This window comes from Protopterus annectens, chromosome 1.part0, assembly GCF_019279795.1.
Source record: "Protopterus annectens isolate FY-2018-M chromosome 1.part0, PAN1.0, whole genome shotgun sequence".
NCBI lineage: Eukaryota > Metazoa > Chordata > Ceratodontiformes > Protopteridae > Protopterus > Protopterus annectens.
The window spans coordinates 1234479040-1234494221 of NC_056725.1; the positions used below are offsets into that span (position 1 = coordinate 1234479040).

General features: G+C 39.3%; 1 protein-coding gene across 3 annotated transcripts in view; it reads right to left on the reverse strand.

The window, feature by feature from the left end:
* Positions 1-15182, reverse strand: part of FAXC (failed axon connections homolog, metaxin like GST domain containing) — a 1137834-nt gene that overhangs the window by 393384 nt on the left and 729268 nt on the right. For all 3 annotated transcript variants that reach the window (XM_044065817.1, XM_044065809.1, XM_044065824.1), the window contains exon 3: positions 6505-6701. In XM_044065817.1, the coding sequence (XP_043921752.1) occupies positions 6505-6701 (197 nt within the window). The remainder of the gene's footprint in view (positions 1-6504; positions 6702-15182) is intronic.

The following is a 15182-nucleotide window of genomic DNA, read 5'->3' on the forward strand; positions in this document are numbered from 1 at the left end:
ATGTTTATTCTTATTTATGTTTACACTCTGATTGTTTAGTGTTACTATAATGTATATGACTTCTGTTTCTGTCCTTGATCATCATGGCTAATAGGACCCTCTACTCCACTTTATTACCAATTTAACAAATGTTTAAAGTGCAAATTCAGAAGAGTTTTCACTAGATCATCTCAACATGAAACCATTTGGCAAAAAGGACAGGACAATTAGTTTAAGCCCCATCTGTCCTTGTTTACAGTAAATGAAAGTCACTTTCTTACTTAAGCTCTTAAAACATCATTAGAAAAGGGGGCAGCTTAAAAACTCAAACGAATCTTTATTAAACACCGGCAATCTTGACACAGTTGTCAGATGAGGTGTTTTATGATTTTAATATTTTTTGTCCTTACCAGTTTTGTCCTACACATGCTTAAGCCTTATCATCATATTATCTTAATAGCTTGAAACAGGAAACTGACACATTTGTCATTTTACCCACAATATTACTGAAATAGGAACTGATTACCATAGGATATGAGCTGCATCCTGTTACAATGATTCAGAAGCTCTGCCCCACTAATGTAAAAGTAAAAGCTAATGGAAAATAAGCTTTCTAGATGTCTCATGCAACTTGGCAACAGAAGTGAAGCCCTTAAAATTTACACTTTGCCATGCTGTCTGAGGAAGGGTCACTCCTTTATTGAGAGTTCAGCCAGACAATCAGACAGACACCTACTAGCATGATCTAATGATGACAAAGTGAAGGTGCAGCTGCAGTGACAACACAGCAGCTCAGCTCATTGAAACTGGAATTGAATACTACTATAAAATAAAGTAATTAATTTAACTAATGTGACATATGCCTGGCTACACCTTTACCTGTCTAAGATCCAAACGTATCCCCAGCTCATGCACTAAGGAGAGGAAAGACTATTACAATACAGCAAATACAGAGGCAGACAGTCAACAGTACATGTCATCTGTACTACAACATCTGTGGTCTCAAGGAGTTCTGCCATCCTTTCAGCACCTTGCTTAAAAACCTGCAGGCCAATGTGTTGCTGTGTTTCCCATACTGGTGAATGACACACAATTTATACAAGTCAAAAGCACAATCTCGGGTGCATTGCTCAGAACCACATCTCTTTCTCTATGCACGTGATGTGTTGTACCCAGTTATGACTGCACACCTCATAGCAGGGTTACTATGTCACTAAGTGATTTATCTGCATCTCCCCTTTGACTGCTTCCATGCTTCTGTGGGGGATGTTGCATCTGCACTTGACTTTGCAGTAGAAGGTCCCGATCAAGTGGCATGTCATCTGCATATGATATACACCATTAACAATGTGTACAATATATACTGCATCTTAACCTTGCTGGATGACACTGTCCTGCTTACTTGCCATGGAAAAAATGAAGTATTGTATGATAATTGGCAATGTGCTGTGTGTGCTGGCTCTCAAACACCTGCCATAGTGCTGCTGCTCACATGTTTACATGTCACTATTGACTGACTGCACATATATATATATATATATATATATATATGAAAACATTAGGGGAACACACACTATATGATTTAATCCTGAAAGTTCCAGACGTGTCAGACATGGTTGAGAGCCAGACTGATGTGAATGATGAGCCACCCCCCCCCTCACATATCTAAAAAGCAGGTCCTCAAAGCCTTGTCCAAGGCAAAAAAACACAGTCCCTATGGGAACAGATGATATTCCAGGCTATCTTTTAAACAGGCTAAAACATGAACTAGCATCACCACTAAGTACCCTTTCAGTCATTCCTGCAGAATGGAGAACAGAAACAGTTATTCCCCCCACAAAGGTGGCTTAGCAACAGACACAGAGAGTTACAGACCCATAAGCCTGACCAGCCTCAACTGTAACACCATGGAACGTATCATTATGGACCTCATAATTAAATACATAGGTGACCTCCAAGCCCTGGATCCTACCCAATTTGGCTTTGTGAAGTGCAGATCCTGCCTGTTAAATCTGGTGGATTTCTTTGAAAATGTGACCAAGCCACTGATGAAGCTAAGTCTGTGCACACAGTATACCTCGACATGGCAAAGGCTTTCGACATAATCCCACATTCAGACATTACCAACAAACTTAGCAAACTGAATGTAAAACCTTTAATTTTAAGATGGTTTGCCAACTGACTCACAAAGCAGACACATACTATCAAAGTGGGTGACTCCACATCAACCATCAGACCTGTTACCAGTAGGGTGCTACAAGGGTCATTGCTGGGCCTCCTACTGTTTGGTTTATATTTCTCAGACGTTCAGGTCAAAACTAAGGGGTTGTGGCTGACCAAGTCTGCAGACAACTGCAAACTAGATGCAATCATCGAATCCCCCAAATGATGTTAATATACTCCAGTAGGATCTCACATAGACCAACGACTGGTGTATTAGTCACAGTCTCAAACTGTATGCAAAGAAGTGCGGCATCATTCCCTATGGCACAAACAATGTCCCCTCATGCTATCATATCAACAACAATACCCTAAGTACCCATGAAGTGGTAAGGGACCTGGGATCACAAGTTGACTGCGACCTTAACTTCGACCACCATATGTCTACTGTGGTAAGGAAAGCTTTCTACATAGCACACCTAATTAGTAAATGTATTGCCTCAAAAGCAAAAGAGGTTATAACCCCCTATACTCGGCACTTATCTGGCCCATAATTGAGTATAACACCCCATTTGACATGTACCTTACTAAGCACCTGCAGCAGTTAGAGAGACCTCAGAGGTTTCTAGCAAAGAAGATCAAGGGGCTTCAGTATGTGCCTTACACAGACTAACAAAAGTCCCTTTCACTATACTCCATGTCATATAGACTTCTTAGGGGAGACATACCTGGCCTACAGAGCAATCCAAGACCCAAACTTAATGAACTTGCTGCATATCAGTAAATCAAATAGGACTAGGGCTACCTATTCCAGGGACCTAAATATGGCCTGTGACTTAAAGAGGACATGCTAGAGAGACAGATTTATCTCTCAGTGACTGCTGCATCTTTGGAACAGACTACCAGTTCATATGAAACAGAACACCTCTATGACACTGTTCAAGAGGAACCTGGATGAGTGAATGGGTCACTGCAAATTCTTAATGGGGATAGAGCCCACAACCCACCTCGACATGGGGAGTCATCACTAAATGCAATCTTGGATATTGAGTAGCATTTCTATGGTATTACATTGGAATGAAATGGTTAGGCTTAAAATGACCTCCAGGTCAATAGTCTAGTAATCTCCTACGATCCTATGATGCTGATACAGGCATCGCCATCTGGTTTCTCAATCTTCCCAAGATGTGCAGGGACATGTTGTGCAAGATAAATCATGCAACAAAGACCTTTCATTGTTTCTCAAGGCTGTACTACAGTGCCCTTCCTGACTCATCTAGGCAATGGTATGTCATCTTAAGACACCCAAGCACATACAATCTTATATTTTTTGTCCCTCTGTAGAGTCATTTATACACTTGCTCCACACTCTTGGCAAGTTTAAGTATAAGTATTCAGAGACAGAGCCCTAGGGGGTATTCTGCATCACCAAAGTGCTATTGGTGCGGTATTTCTCCAGCATGGTGTTACTAAGTGCCAACTTTGGGCGTTGTTAGGTACACACACACACACACACACACACACACACACACACACACACACACACACACACACACACACAGTCTGATGATACCACCACTGTAGTCACACACAACCTAGATGTACTGTATTCATTCCTGTTTATGTGCTCATAAGCTTCCGTTCAGTGGCACCTGTCCTGTACAATTATATGTGTATGATTAGCTGCACTAATAATTCATTGTTTTCCCTGCACTGGAGTGAAATCCTCAAATTACTAGAGTGAGTACAAAATGGATGGATGGATGGCATATTCATGTGCCCATCTGCCTGCTCCATCTTTATGCTGCAAAGTTCTGGTACATTCAACTGGTCAAAACTTGTGGCCATCTAGGGCTATCCTTTGCTGGTGTCTGGAATGTGTCACTCATACAAAGTAACAATGCAGTGCAAATGCAATGCAAACTCTGGTTGGTAGAGGACTGGGCCTTCTTTGAGTGTCCATCTCATACAACAGGTTCATGATGGTTTCGTCCATTAGGTATCTGTCCAGTTGTTTCTGTTGTGTCAGTCAGAAAATGCTTTGATGTGCCACTGTTGTTTATTCATGCTGCTATGGCAATGGAGTCACCCAAGAATGGGCTGCTGTCACCAGCAGGTTCACTATAACTGTGGAATTGGTGCAAGTGGCTGCTTATTCTAAATTTCACTCCCCCAGAGGTTCATGGTTTGATATATATGACACATCTTCAGTGAATGAATCACTACTGTTTCTATATGTTTTTAGTGCAGAGCTACTTCATTTGAATGTATGCCATACTCATTGGATTATGTATACAGTGTGACTGGCCATCTGTTAAGTCTGTCTGTCAATCGTGCACCATATTGCTCAGTCATTAAATCAGTACTTGAATCTTGACACAAATTCTTCAACTAAATAATAAAAAAAAAAAAAAATGCATTTCATAATATTGACATAATCTCAGTTGCAGTTTCTCATACCTCTCAAATGTCCAGATTTTTTGAACCATACATTTGGTCTGTTTGTCATAAAATGTGTGCTTTTCTTGCAAATCAAGGACTGAAGTCATCACAGACAATTTGAGTTTTAGACGACATATTCTTCAGAAAATGCATACTAATGCAAAACCCATTATTCAAGGAACTTTCTAAGTTTATATAGCAATGTTTACAATTTGTCCCTGATTTTCTGACTTAACTTGCCACGCCCCACCCCCCATTACTTTTGGGTCTGTCCAGAATTCTTGCATGAAGCGGTACAGAAGAATACGTCTTACCGATATAACTTGTTTAATTCACATCGGCACTGCCTTGCATTGTCAAGGCCAATGAATGTAAACCCTGAAGTATATACATATATATATATATATATATATATATATATATATATATATATATATATATATATATGTATATATATATATATATATATATATATATATATATATATATATACACATATGGTTCCCCTTTACAAAGTCGTTTAAAAACTCGAAATGCATATGGCCGAAGCCATATGCTCGAATTTCTGAAGCTCAACTTCATGAAAGGAAGCTAAAAAACAGAAAAACGTAACACAACAAAGTGTTTCTGCAAGGGGGCAAGACCTCCTGCACCCCCCACACCCCCTGCTACTTATTTATTCCAACTCAGAGATCGCACTACAGCGCAGAAAAGAAATCTCCCGTTCTGCGCCGTATGTCGTTCCCCATTCACAGAGTCGAGCTTCCACAATTTCGAGCATATGGTCTCGACCATATGACTTTCGAGATTGTGGCCGTTCGGCTTTGTGAAGGGGAACCATATATATATATATATATATATATATATATATATATATATATATATATATATATATATAAATAACAGGAAACTTAGAAGAGTAATCAAACTCATTCCTGCTCTGTTTTTGCAAAGGTAATATAATTTATGTATTTATTTATTTATTTATTTATTTATTTATTTGTTTATTTGTTTATTTATTTATTTATTTTTGATAACCACAAAAAATGTATTCTGCTCTGTATTGTAGCATAAAGGTGTGATGGAAGGGCTTGGCCACAGGGTGGCACACTTTCATTAGTCTTTCATCAATGAAATCCATATTTTCTGTAAGATGACACATACACAAAATGATTGTAAGCATACCTCTCTGCTGTACAGATTTTCACAGAATGTCCAGATTTTTGCCTCATATTTCTGGTCTGTTTTTCATAAAGCTGTGGTTTTCTAGCAAATCAGTGGCAAATTATTGAAGATTGAAGTCAGAAAATAATGACAGACACTTAAGTTTCAGACGTCATTCCCTTTATAAAATTCATGCTAATTGCAAAACCTGTTGTTCTAGCTAATTTCTAAATTTTTAAGAGCAATATTTAGAAATTGTAAATAAATAAACCACTACAAAAAATAAACAAATATAAAACAACAACAAAAAATGAAGATGAAAAATAAATTTATTAAAAAAAATGCCTTGGCAAACAACTTCCTTCAAAGTGTATTTAGAAATTGCCCCTATTTTGGGCCCCCCCCCCCGCCATTATTTATGGCTTTGCCCAGATTTCTTGCTCTAAGAAGCTGACACAAATTATTGTAAGGAATGCAAGAAATGTGCTTAATTACCTCTGCACGTATTAAGAATCTTATTGTTTCCATAGAGCTGGAGGTCATAATGTACTGCAACATAATGTGTGTTCTCTATAAAGAAGGGTGCCACAGGTAATCAAACGAGTGACAACTTATACAAAAAGCTGACAAAGGCAAATCAAGTACGATGAAGAGCTGCACAATGATTTAAAATGCAGTCTCAGAATCATTTGAGAGATGAAAAGTGAGGTGATAAGTCAGTATGCATTTCATAACAATATAACTTAGTATTATTCTTACCAGTAAAAGTGCTCTTCTACCATTTTACTTATCGCTCTGGACACTGCCTTCTCATGTGGATCAAGGTTTTTGTTCAGGTTTACACCCAGTTTTGCTTCTATAAAGTCAATAATGAATTCAGTGCCTGACACCTTCTCATTGTTGTATTCTATCCATGGCATTTTTCCTTGAGGGGACAACTTTCCATCAAAATAATTCTAGCAGGGGAAAAAGTACAATTAAGGCATTAATGATTGACCATATAAGACCTATACATAACATATGACGTAAGCTAATCTCATAACCCTATTCAGAAACATAGTGTGTTGTAATTTCATCCAAAGGAAACTTGTGCAAAAGAGTCAAGTATGTCATTATTAACAAGGTAACTTAAAACATTTTGGGAAAACAGAAAAAACAATTCAGTATTCTAGGAGATAAAGTGCAAAGAACTGTTATCAGAAAAAAATGGTTTGCATGTAAGCTGAGGCATGATCTTCTGAGTCTAAGAATACAAGTATATTATCGAAAAACAAAAGTGGTTGTAGAAGATGTTAAAGCACAAGACCTTCTCACACACACGCACACACACGCACACACACACACACACACACACACACACACACACACACACACACACACACACACAAACACTAAAAGATCTCTAGTTTCCTATGACATAAGGTTGCGTTTCTAATCCGATGTTTACAAGCAATGATTAAACTTGCTGCATATCAGTAAATTTAAACATTTTTATCAACAAAATTTATTTTAAAGCTTGTTCATGAATTTCTACAGTTTGTTGATTGGCTACCTGTGTTGGTTGGGGTATATATCATATAGTTGAAGCTTTAGGTAATCGAATACCTAAAGCTCAACACCTAAACAGCAAAAGCTGTAAACCGCAAACGGCCACTTCCATGAATTTTTCATAGGGAAAAAATTTGCTTGGCCATTATTGGGAATCTGCCCTTTTCTCCACTGTAGAGTAATCTCAGAGATGGTATATTTAGTTGAGGTGGGAGTGTGAGGGGCTGTGGATTAGGATTTGAATTTTTTTTTTGTCCGGCCAAGCACATTTTTTTCTTATGAAAAAATTCACAGAAGTGGCCATTCGCTGTTTACAGCTTTCTCTGTTTAGGTGTTGAGCTTTAGGTATTCGATTACCTAAAGCTTCAATCATCTAATATAGACCAATTGGTTGGACTGAGCTTTTTCAGCCACAATCTGTTATTGTCAACAGTAAAAATGATTTATCAAAATTATATGCCAAAAAGTTTTTTTATACATGAAGCACTGCAATTACATTGAGAAAATGGATGCTAATTACAACCTGGTAATAGTGAGGCCCATACATAAGAACCTCTCTGTAACAAGCTTTTCACAGTGATGTTCTTGCATGTAAGGCTTGTAGTTATACACTCACTGTGAGAGAGAAAGAAGAAAACCTTACTGACTTAATACCACTGAAATGTCCTGCTGTCACAGCAAAAGGCAAAGATGCAGACAGAGCCTGCAATAAAGAAATTAAGCAACAGGTTAAAAACCTGCAAAGGCATGTATTAATCTCACATATGAAATTTAAATCATCATAGGCCCTTCAAGCAAAAAATTAAATAAATAAATAAATAAAATAAAACAGAAAGCTTGCTTACAGTAAAATACACTACCGAATACTCACGCGGTTGGGGAGATAATAGAAGAAATAATCAGGCTGTTACAGACAAAACATATAATAAAGAAGTACTGGCCAACATTAATTAACAAATTAAAGACCTGGCAAACATTTAATGAAATACAAACGGCATATACATTTTAAGAGCACTTTCAGTAAATGGATAACTTTAAAGGTAACAAAAAAACTCATTTTAGCAGAGAGAGAGAGATTCCAAAAGACTTGTGCATGGAATAATATAGCAATAACCCACGCCTGGGTGTGGGTAATGCTGGATTTACCCATGGTTGGCGTGGTTTGGTCCCGAGGGTGAAGCCCGAGGGACCAAACAAAGACAACCGTGGGTAAATCCAGCATTACCCACACCCAGAAGTGGTTATTGTTATATAATGACATTATTTAAGAAAATAAATCATTACTTTTCTTAAATAATGGCATTGTATAATGCCTCTTTGCTGCCCTTCCGCAGCTGTCTGGTGTTCCGCGGCAGTTCTGATGTACTGCGCATGCCTACGCAGTACATCAGAGCTGTGGGCAAAGCAACGGAGAACGCAAGATCTCCGTTGTTTTTACTGTCTCGCTATGTTAAATGGGTTTAACATAGCGAGACAGCTTTAAAATAAGCAACGGAGATCTCCGTTGCTTATTTTAAAGCTGTCTCGCTATGTTATAGGTTCATAGGTTCATAGATTAGTACTAGGCTAACTGCCCTTGCGAGCCATTTTAAGCCTAGCCAATTATCCCCCCCTGATCTAAAAACCCCTTACCTTGTTTGCAAGGCAAACACCTTAACCATTAGGCCACCCTCCCAACCCTTAGGCCACCCTCCCAACCCCTTTTTTTAAAATAAATACAGGACCTTGGTAACACTAGTCTGTATGACCTACCACTAAGCCATGACTCTCATAAATAGTAAGGGGAATGATGGGACTAGAACCAGGAACTCTACCACTACACTATTGCTATTTGGCAACTCATTTAACATAGCGAGTCAGGTTTAAAAAAAAAGCAACGGAGATCGCAAGATCTCCGTTGCTTTTTACACACTGTGTCGCTATGTTAAAGGAGTTTAACATAGCGAGACAGCTTTAAAAAAAGCAACGGAGATCTGCTTTTTGCGTCGCTATGTTAAACTCTTTAACATAGCGAGACAGTGTTTTATACTAATGGAAAAGTCCGCGACGGACCTTTTCCGTTAGTATATTGAGGGATTTACAACGGGCACGCTGGTTGGGCTGGCCAATCAGCGTGCACGTTTTAGAGGAGGCATTGTATAATATGCTATACCCAGCAGATACAACACGCCCAAGTTCAAAAGGTAAGGCTCTGACAGTCCCCATTCAGCATAAGCTAAGCTACCACCTACCACAACCCTACATCTGAATTCAAAATTTGATTCAGGCTCACTATGCCAAGCTCAGTGTTGTACATCAGCAAGGTTTTTCAATGTACAAAGCTAACTCAACAAGAAACTCCAATTTAACTCTTTCGCACCTAGCCTGAGTAGCATTTCGCACCTCCTGACACCTGTAGAGTTCCTACTTGGACAACTTTTGCATGAGCTAAAATTCTGAGAATGTAGTTTTGCAACTTACCTGTAAACAAAAGTTTATATCACAAAAACTATAAAAATATGAAAGTTCTTCACCACACACTCCTCTTTGCAATGGTGATATTAACAAGCCAGCCAGACATAATAGTAATTTTATATTGAACAAGTAATTTGATAATATATAAATTTAACTAATATAATTATGCAAACAAGTATTAATTAATGACTCTGTAAATGTAATAGAAAGACCACAACTATTGGTGTGATTGTTGTAGATGTGCTCTTTGTTTTGCTGCAAAACATTTTTGTAGATATCACTCCTTTTTTAGAAGAAACACAAAGTCCCAGGTGTGAAAGGTCCAGGAAAAAATAAGCAATGAATGTAGATAAAAATAGTACAAAAAGTGGAATGACTGCCCACTTCTGCAGGGCAGCTTTCTGTGTATGAGCTCTTAAATAAAATAATTATGGCCATCATTTTTAGTCTTATAGTGTCTTCTCTTATGATCTTAGTCAATAGCAATTTATGAATGCCAGCTTCCTGGTCTAAAAGACTATTTAAAATATTTATGATAAAAAGCCTTGAGCCATTAGAATTTATCAAACGCAACTTTTGGTTCAAAAGCTACTTAAAGACATTTTGGAAAATTCTAGGCCAGAACTCATTTATAAAACATTTATGCAGCGATATCACATTACATGCTTCATTAAACTCATCTTGTGTTGTGTATTACCATCCATGCCGTCTTTTACTAGACTGATTCCAGTTGTTTCTATTAACATTTATCTGCTTTCATTTTAGTATTTTCTGAAGCTATGTGTCTGTTTATTAAATAATGTAGAAGGTACATTTTACCACGCATCTCCATAAAAGATTGCACCTACTGAACATTTATTAAAATTATTGTGAAGGGAGAATGCTCAAGATGAAAGCAGTTTGTTAGTAAATAAACCTATGTAAATTAGATGTCTCAATGGACCTAGCATATTAGGTATGGAGTAAATCAGAGAGGCCTTCCCCTTCCCTCCACTAAAAGAATCATTTAAAATCTTTATTTCCCAGAAGGGAATTCCAAAACGAGAAGCAGGCTTAAAATGTTAGAACACTCCACAGTTTTGCATTGTCAGCACACACCAGTGTAAACCTTGAAGCAAAGAAGTAGCCTACTAAAGTCAACAGGTGGCCTCAGGGTCATACCAGCTCTACCTGTAAATGGGGATTAATGCTGCAGCAGCATATGATAGGAAGCCACTGCCTGACAGTCACATAAAGGTAGAGCTGCACAACTACTGCTGGGGAGCTGTTGGGGGGCAGCCAAGGACCAAGCATATGTGCTGTAAGGTGGTGTGCTAGTCATCCCCAAAATTCAGTGGTGACAGCTCCCACACTTGAAGTTGATAATTTTTTGCAATAGGGAACAGTGAAGAAATCCCCCTATCCAACATCCCCATTCTGTTGGCAGTGAGAATGCATGCATGACAAAAGTGTTAAATATGCATTATACAGATACTGCTTTCATGCACTGCCTCTGGGACATGCAGCTCCACCTGTATGTCAGCACTGGTACTGCAGAGCAAGCTCAGTTCCTGCAATACAACCACAGTTATAAAAATGGAGCTGCAGCTTTGGATAGATCAGGTACACCAAGGTCTTGGCAGAGCACAAGCTGTGCTAGGAATGGGCAGAGAGGTTCATTAATATATAATCATTTGAGCGCTCATTACCTGCTCCTGGTGTAGTCAGCCTCCCTTGTATTCAGTACTTCAGCATTACAAAGTACTATGCAGGGTGTAACCCCCCACCCCTGTATGATGTCAAACCTAAGGCCTGGTCTACAAATCAGACTCATGATAGTATATCAGGATGGCAGAGGCTCTCTGCTATGCTAACCCAATCATTATGGAATCTGGCCCCATGTATTACAGAACATTACGATCAGGCTTCTTTTCATAGGTTCATAGGATGATACTAGGCTATTGGCCCGGAGGCCCTTATAAGCCTAGCCAAAAATGTTGCCCATGTTCATACAAACAGAAAAGTGATAAAACTTGTAAGGATATTTATTTTGCCTCTACATATAATGTAAAAAGTGGAGACATAAAGGATGTAGTGGAACATTTTTGGAAATTTTTAGTGAAAGACAAGGTGTTGATGCACATTTTGCCACAAAAACCTTTATTCTCCTATAAAAGGGGAAGAAATTTGAAAGATATGGTGGTACATGGTAAATTTGTAATGCCAAAATTTTGTTTACCAAGACCAGTAAGTGAATTTGGTACAAGATGTTGCAGTAGATGCAGTGTTTGTAGGAATATAGTTAGAACATTTAATTATATTAACAACATTAGGTTCACAGTAAGAGATAGTTTTACCTGTAGAAGCAAGGGAGTTGTGCATGCTTTACACTGTCCCTGTGGATTATATTATATAGGTGAAACTAAAAGAGAGTTTCGTATTAGGTTAGGTGAGCACATTAGAGACATAAGACATAAAAGGGAAAATAAATTTATTGCCACACATTTTAGTGTTTGTCATAATAGTGATGCTTCATTTTTAACAGGAACAGTTTTAGAAAGTGTGAAATGTCTTTGTAATGATGAAAATGCTTTGAAATATAACTTACAATATAAGGAAAGTATTTTTATTTTGAAATACAATACAATGGCACCCTGTGGACTGAATAATGAAATAAACTGGAGGTGTCTGCTTTAAAACTTTTTTGAACATAATTGTTTAATTAATTGTTTAATTAATTGCTATGAGTATATATATATATCCATTCTTTCAGTGAGAATGTATACTCTTGAAAGGTGGTTACACCGAGGCGCTGGAGAATAAAGAGTTTGCTTTTGGATTTGACTTTGGTTCCTGTTTTTTGATTCCTGACTTCTGAAGATTTTGCTGTTTTGGTATTGTTTTGGATCAGAGTTGTTTCTATCTGAAGGTGTGTGGAGTGGAGTTTGTGTAATTAACCATGTTCATACAAAGTCAGCACCTGTTTCTCCTGTCCAGCAGGGCCAAAGTTGGGATCCCAGGGGTGTATTTTCTGTTTCCCATCCAGTCATTCAAGTTTCTCTTAAAGAGGGCTAGAGAGGTACTCTGCTTAACATGGAGATGGAGTCTATTCCACAGATGGGGGAGTCTCTGGGACACAAATCTATCCTAAAAACAAATTCTATTAATGTCTCAGACCAGGTTTAGGCCTTGCATGTGGGTTGCTCAAGTGGATTTTGACTTATGGATTTGCAGCAACTCCATCAAGGCTAGTTTTCAGAAGGCCTTGTATGCCAGACACACATCACCTCTGAGCAGTCTGTACAAGACTGAGTAGAGAGAGGGCTTTTAGCCTATCTGTACAAGACAGGTGTTTGAGACCCTGGATTTTCCTGGTCAGGAACCTCTGTGGTCTCTCCAGCTGCCGCATGTGCTTGGCCAGATACATGCCAAAGGGGGCATTGTACTTGATATTGGGTCTGATAAGGGAGGAGTACAGGGATGTTATGACCTCCTTGTTTCTAGATGAAATCCCCTTACTTATGAGGTGGGCCATGTAGAAAGCCTTCTGCACAATGGAGGCAAAGTGGTGGTTAAAAGTCAGGTTGCTATCAACCTGGGTGCCCAAGTCCATCACGACTACTTGCATGCTTAGTACATTGTTATTAATGTGATAATTAGTGGAGACACCATTTTCCCCAAAGGGGATAATGATGCATTTCTTGCCATTCAATTTGAGGCCATGCTCCTGGCACCAATCATTAGTTTGGGTAGGGCCCTCTTGGAGGATGTTCACATCACTTGGGGAATTTAAGACAGTGCCCAGCTTGCAGTCATTTGCAAACTTGGTCAGCCACAGACTACTGGTTTTGACTTGCACATCAGAAAAGTATATCCCAAACAGCAGAGACCCCAAAACCGATCATTGGGGTACACTGCTCATTACAGGTCTACCACTAGAGGTGGCTTCCCCTGTTTTGATTGAGTGGTTTCTATCAGTGAGCCAGTTAGCTAGCCATCTGGTAACATACGGGTTAATGCCTAGCTGGGGGAGTTTATCTATTATGCCCAAGTGGGGAATAGTGTTGAAGGCTTTGGCTAGGTCAAGGTAGGCAGTGTGCACCATCATCCCCTCGTCTATGACTTTGGTGACTGTTCTGAAGAAATTGACCAAGTTTAATAGGTATGATCTCCTTTTGACAAAACCAAACTGTGTGGGGTCAAGCATTTGGAGGTCGCCAATGTCTTTGTTTATAAGATCCATTATAATGTGTTCCATGGCCTTTCAGATCAGCCTAGTTAGGCTGATGGGTCTATAATTGCCTGGGTCAGTGGACGCTCCACATTTGTATGGAGGGATGGCAGTGGATGTCCTCCATTCGGCTGGAATAAGGTCAGTGCTCAGGCTTTGGTTGAATAGGGTGCCTAATGGAGCTGAGAGCTCATGTCTGAGTTCATGTAGGATGCAACCAGGGATTTTGTCAGGTTCCATGGAGACTGCATTTTATGCCTTTGAGAGGCCATGCTCCCTGGTGATAAGGGAAGGGGGGGCAAGTCCTGGGATGTCCTGGTTTACTGATGGGGGGGACGGGGTGTGAAGTTTTCACTGAACCTGTCTGCCAGCAGGTTGGCTATATCTACGGTGTTTGTGTATGTGGTGTTCTTGACCACCAGTTCAGAGTAGATTTGGGTGTTACCTTTGAGACTGCAGACATATGTGAAGGCGGCCTTGTGATTGTCCTTACTGGATGTGGCCAATTTGGACTCAAAGTTAGCCTTAGAGGATTTCACCAGTGACCTTATTTGCTTGTTCAGACAAAGCAGAGATTATTTCTAACTCGGCACCTGCTCCTCTAGGTTCTTGACAGAAATTTTTTCCTTTTATTACAGAGTTTGTTTATTGCTGCTGTCCACCAGACAGGTTTATTCTTCCTTGAGGAAGATGATTTGGTCCTGTCAGGTATTGCTGAGTCCATACAGCTATGTAGGTGCTCATACAGTATTTTGGTGTAGGGTTGGACATTAGTGCTAGTTCCAGCTGAAGGGATGGTGGCTGTGAAGCTGCTTATACCTGCTCTCAGGAAATTGTAGTCAGCTTTGGAAAAATGTTTTGTTTGACCCTGACAGAGGAGGTCATGGGAGATGGTGACTTTGAAAAAAATCACTTTATGGTCAGATCTTACTAAGGAGGATGACACTGTAGGAGTTCTACAGTGGCTACTCATGTTGTCAACCAGCTGATCTAATGCATTGGCATTGACGAAGTCAAGGAATCTCTGGGTGTTCATGTTTGGGCTAGAATACGTCTTCCACTCTAAATGGCTGGGTAGTTAAAGTTACCCAGGATCAGGGTAGAGGGCTGAATCTTGATGGATTAAAGTAAGTCCAGATAGGTGGAGTGGGCATCCTGAGTCACGGTAAGGGGTCAGTATCAAGCTATGATTTGAATAGGTGTTTTAGCAACAGTTAACTGTACT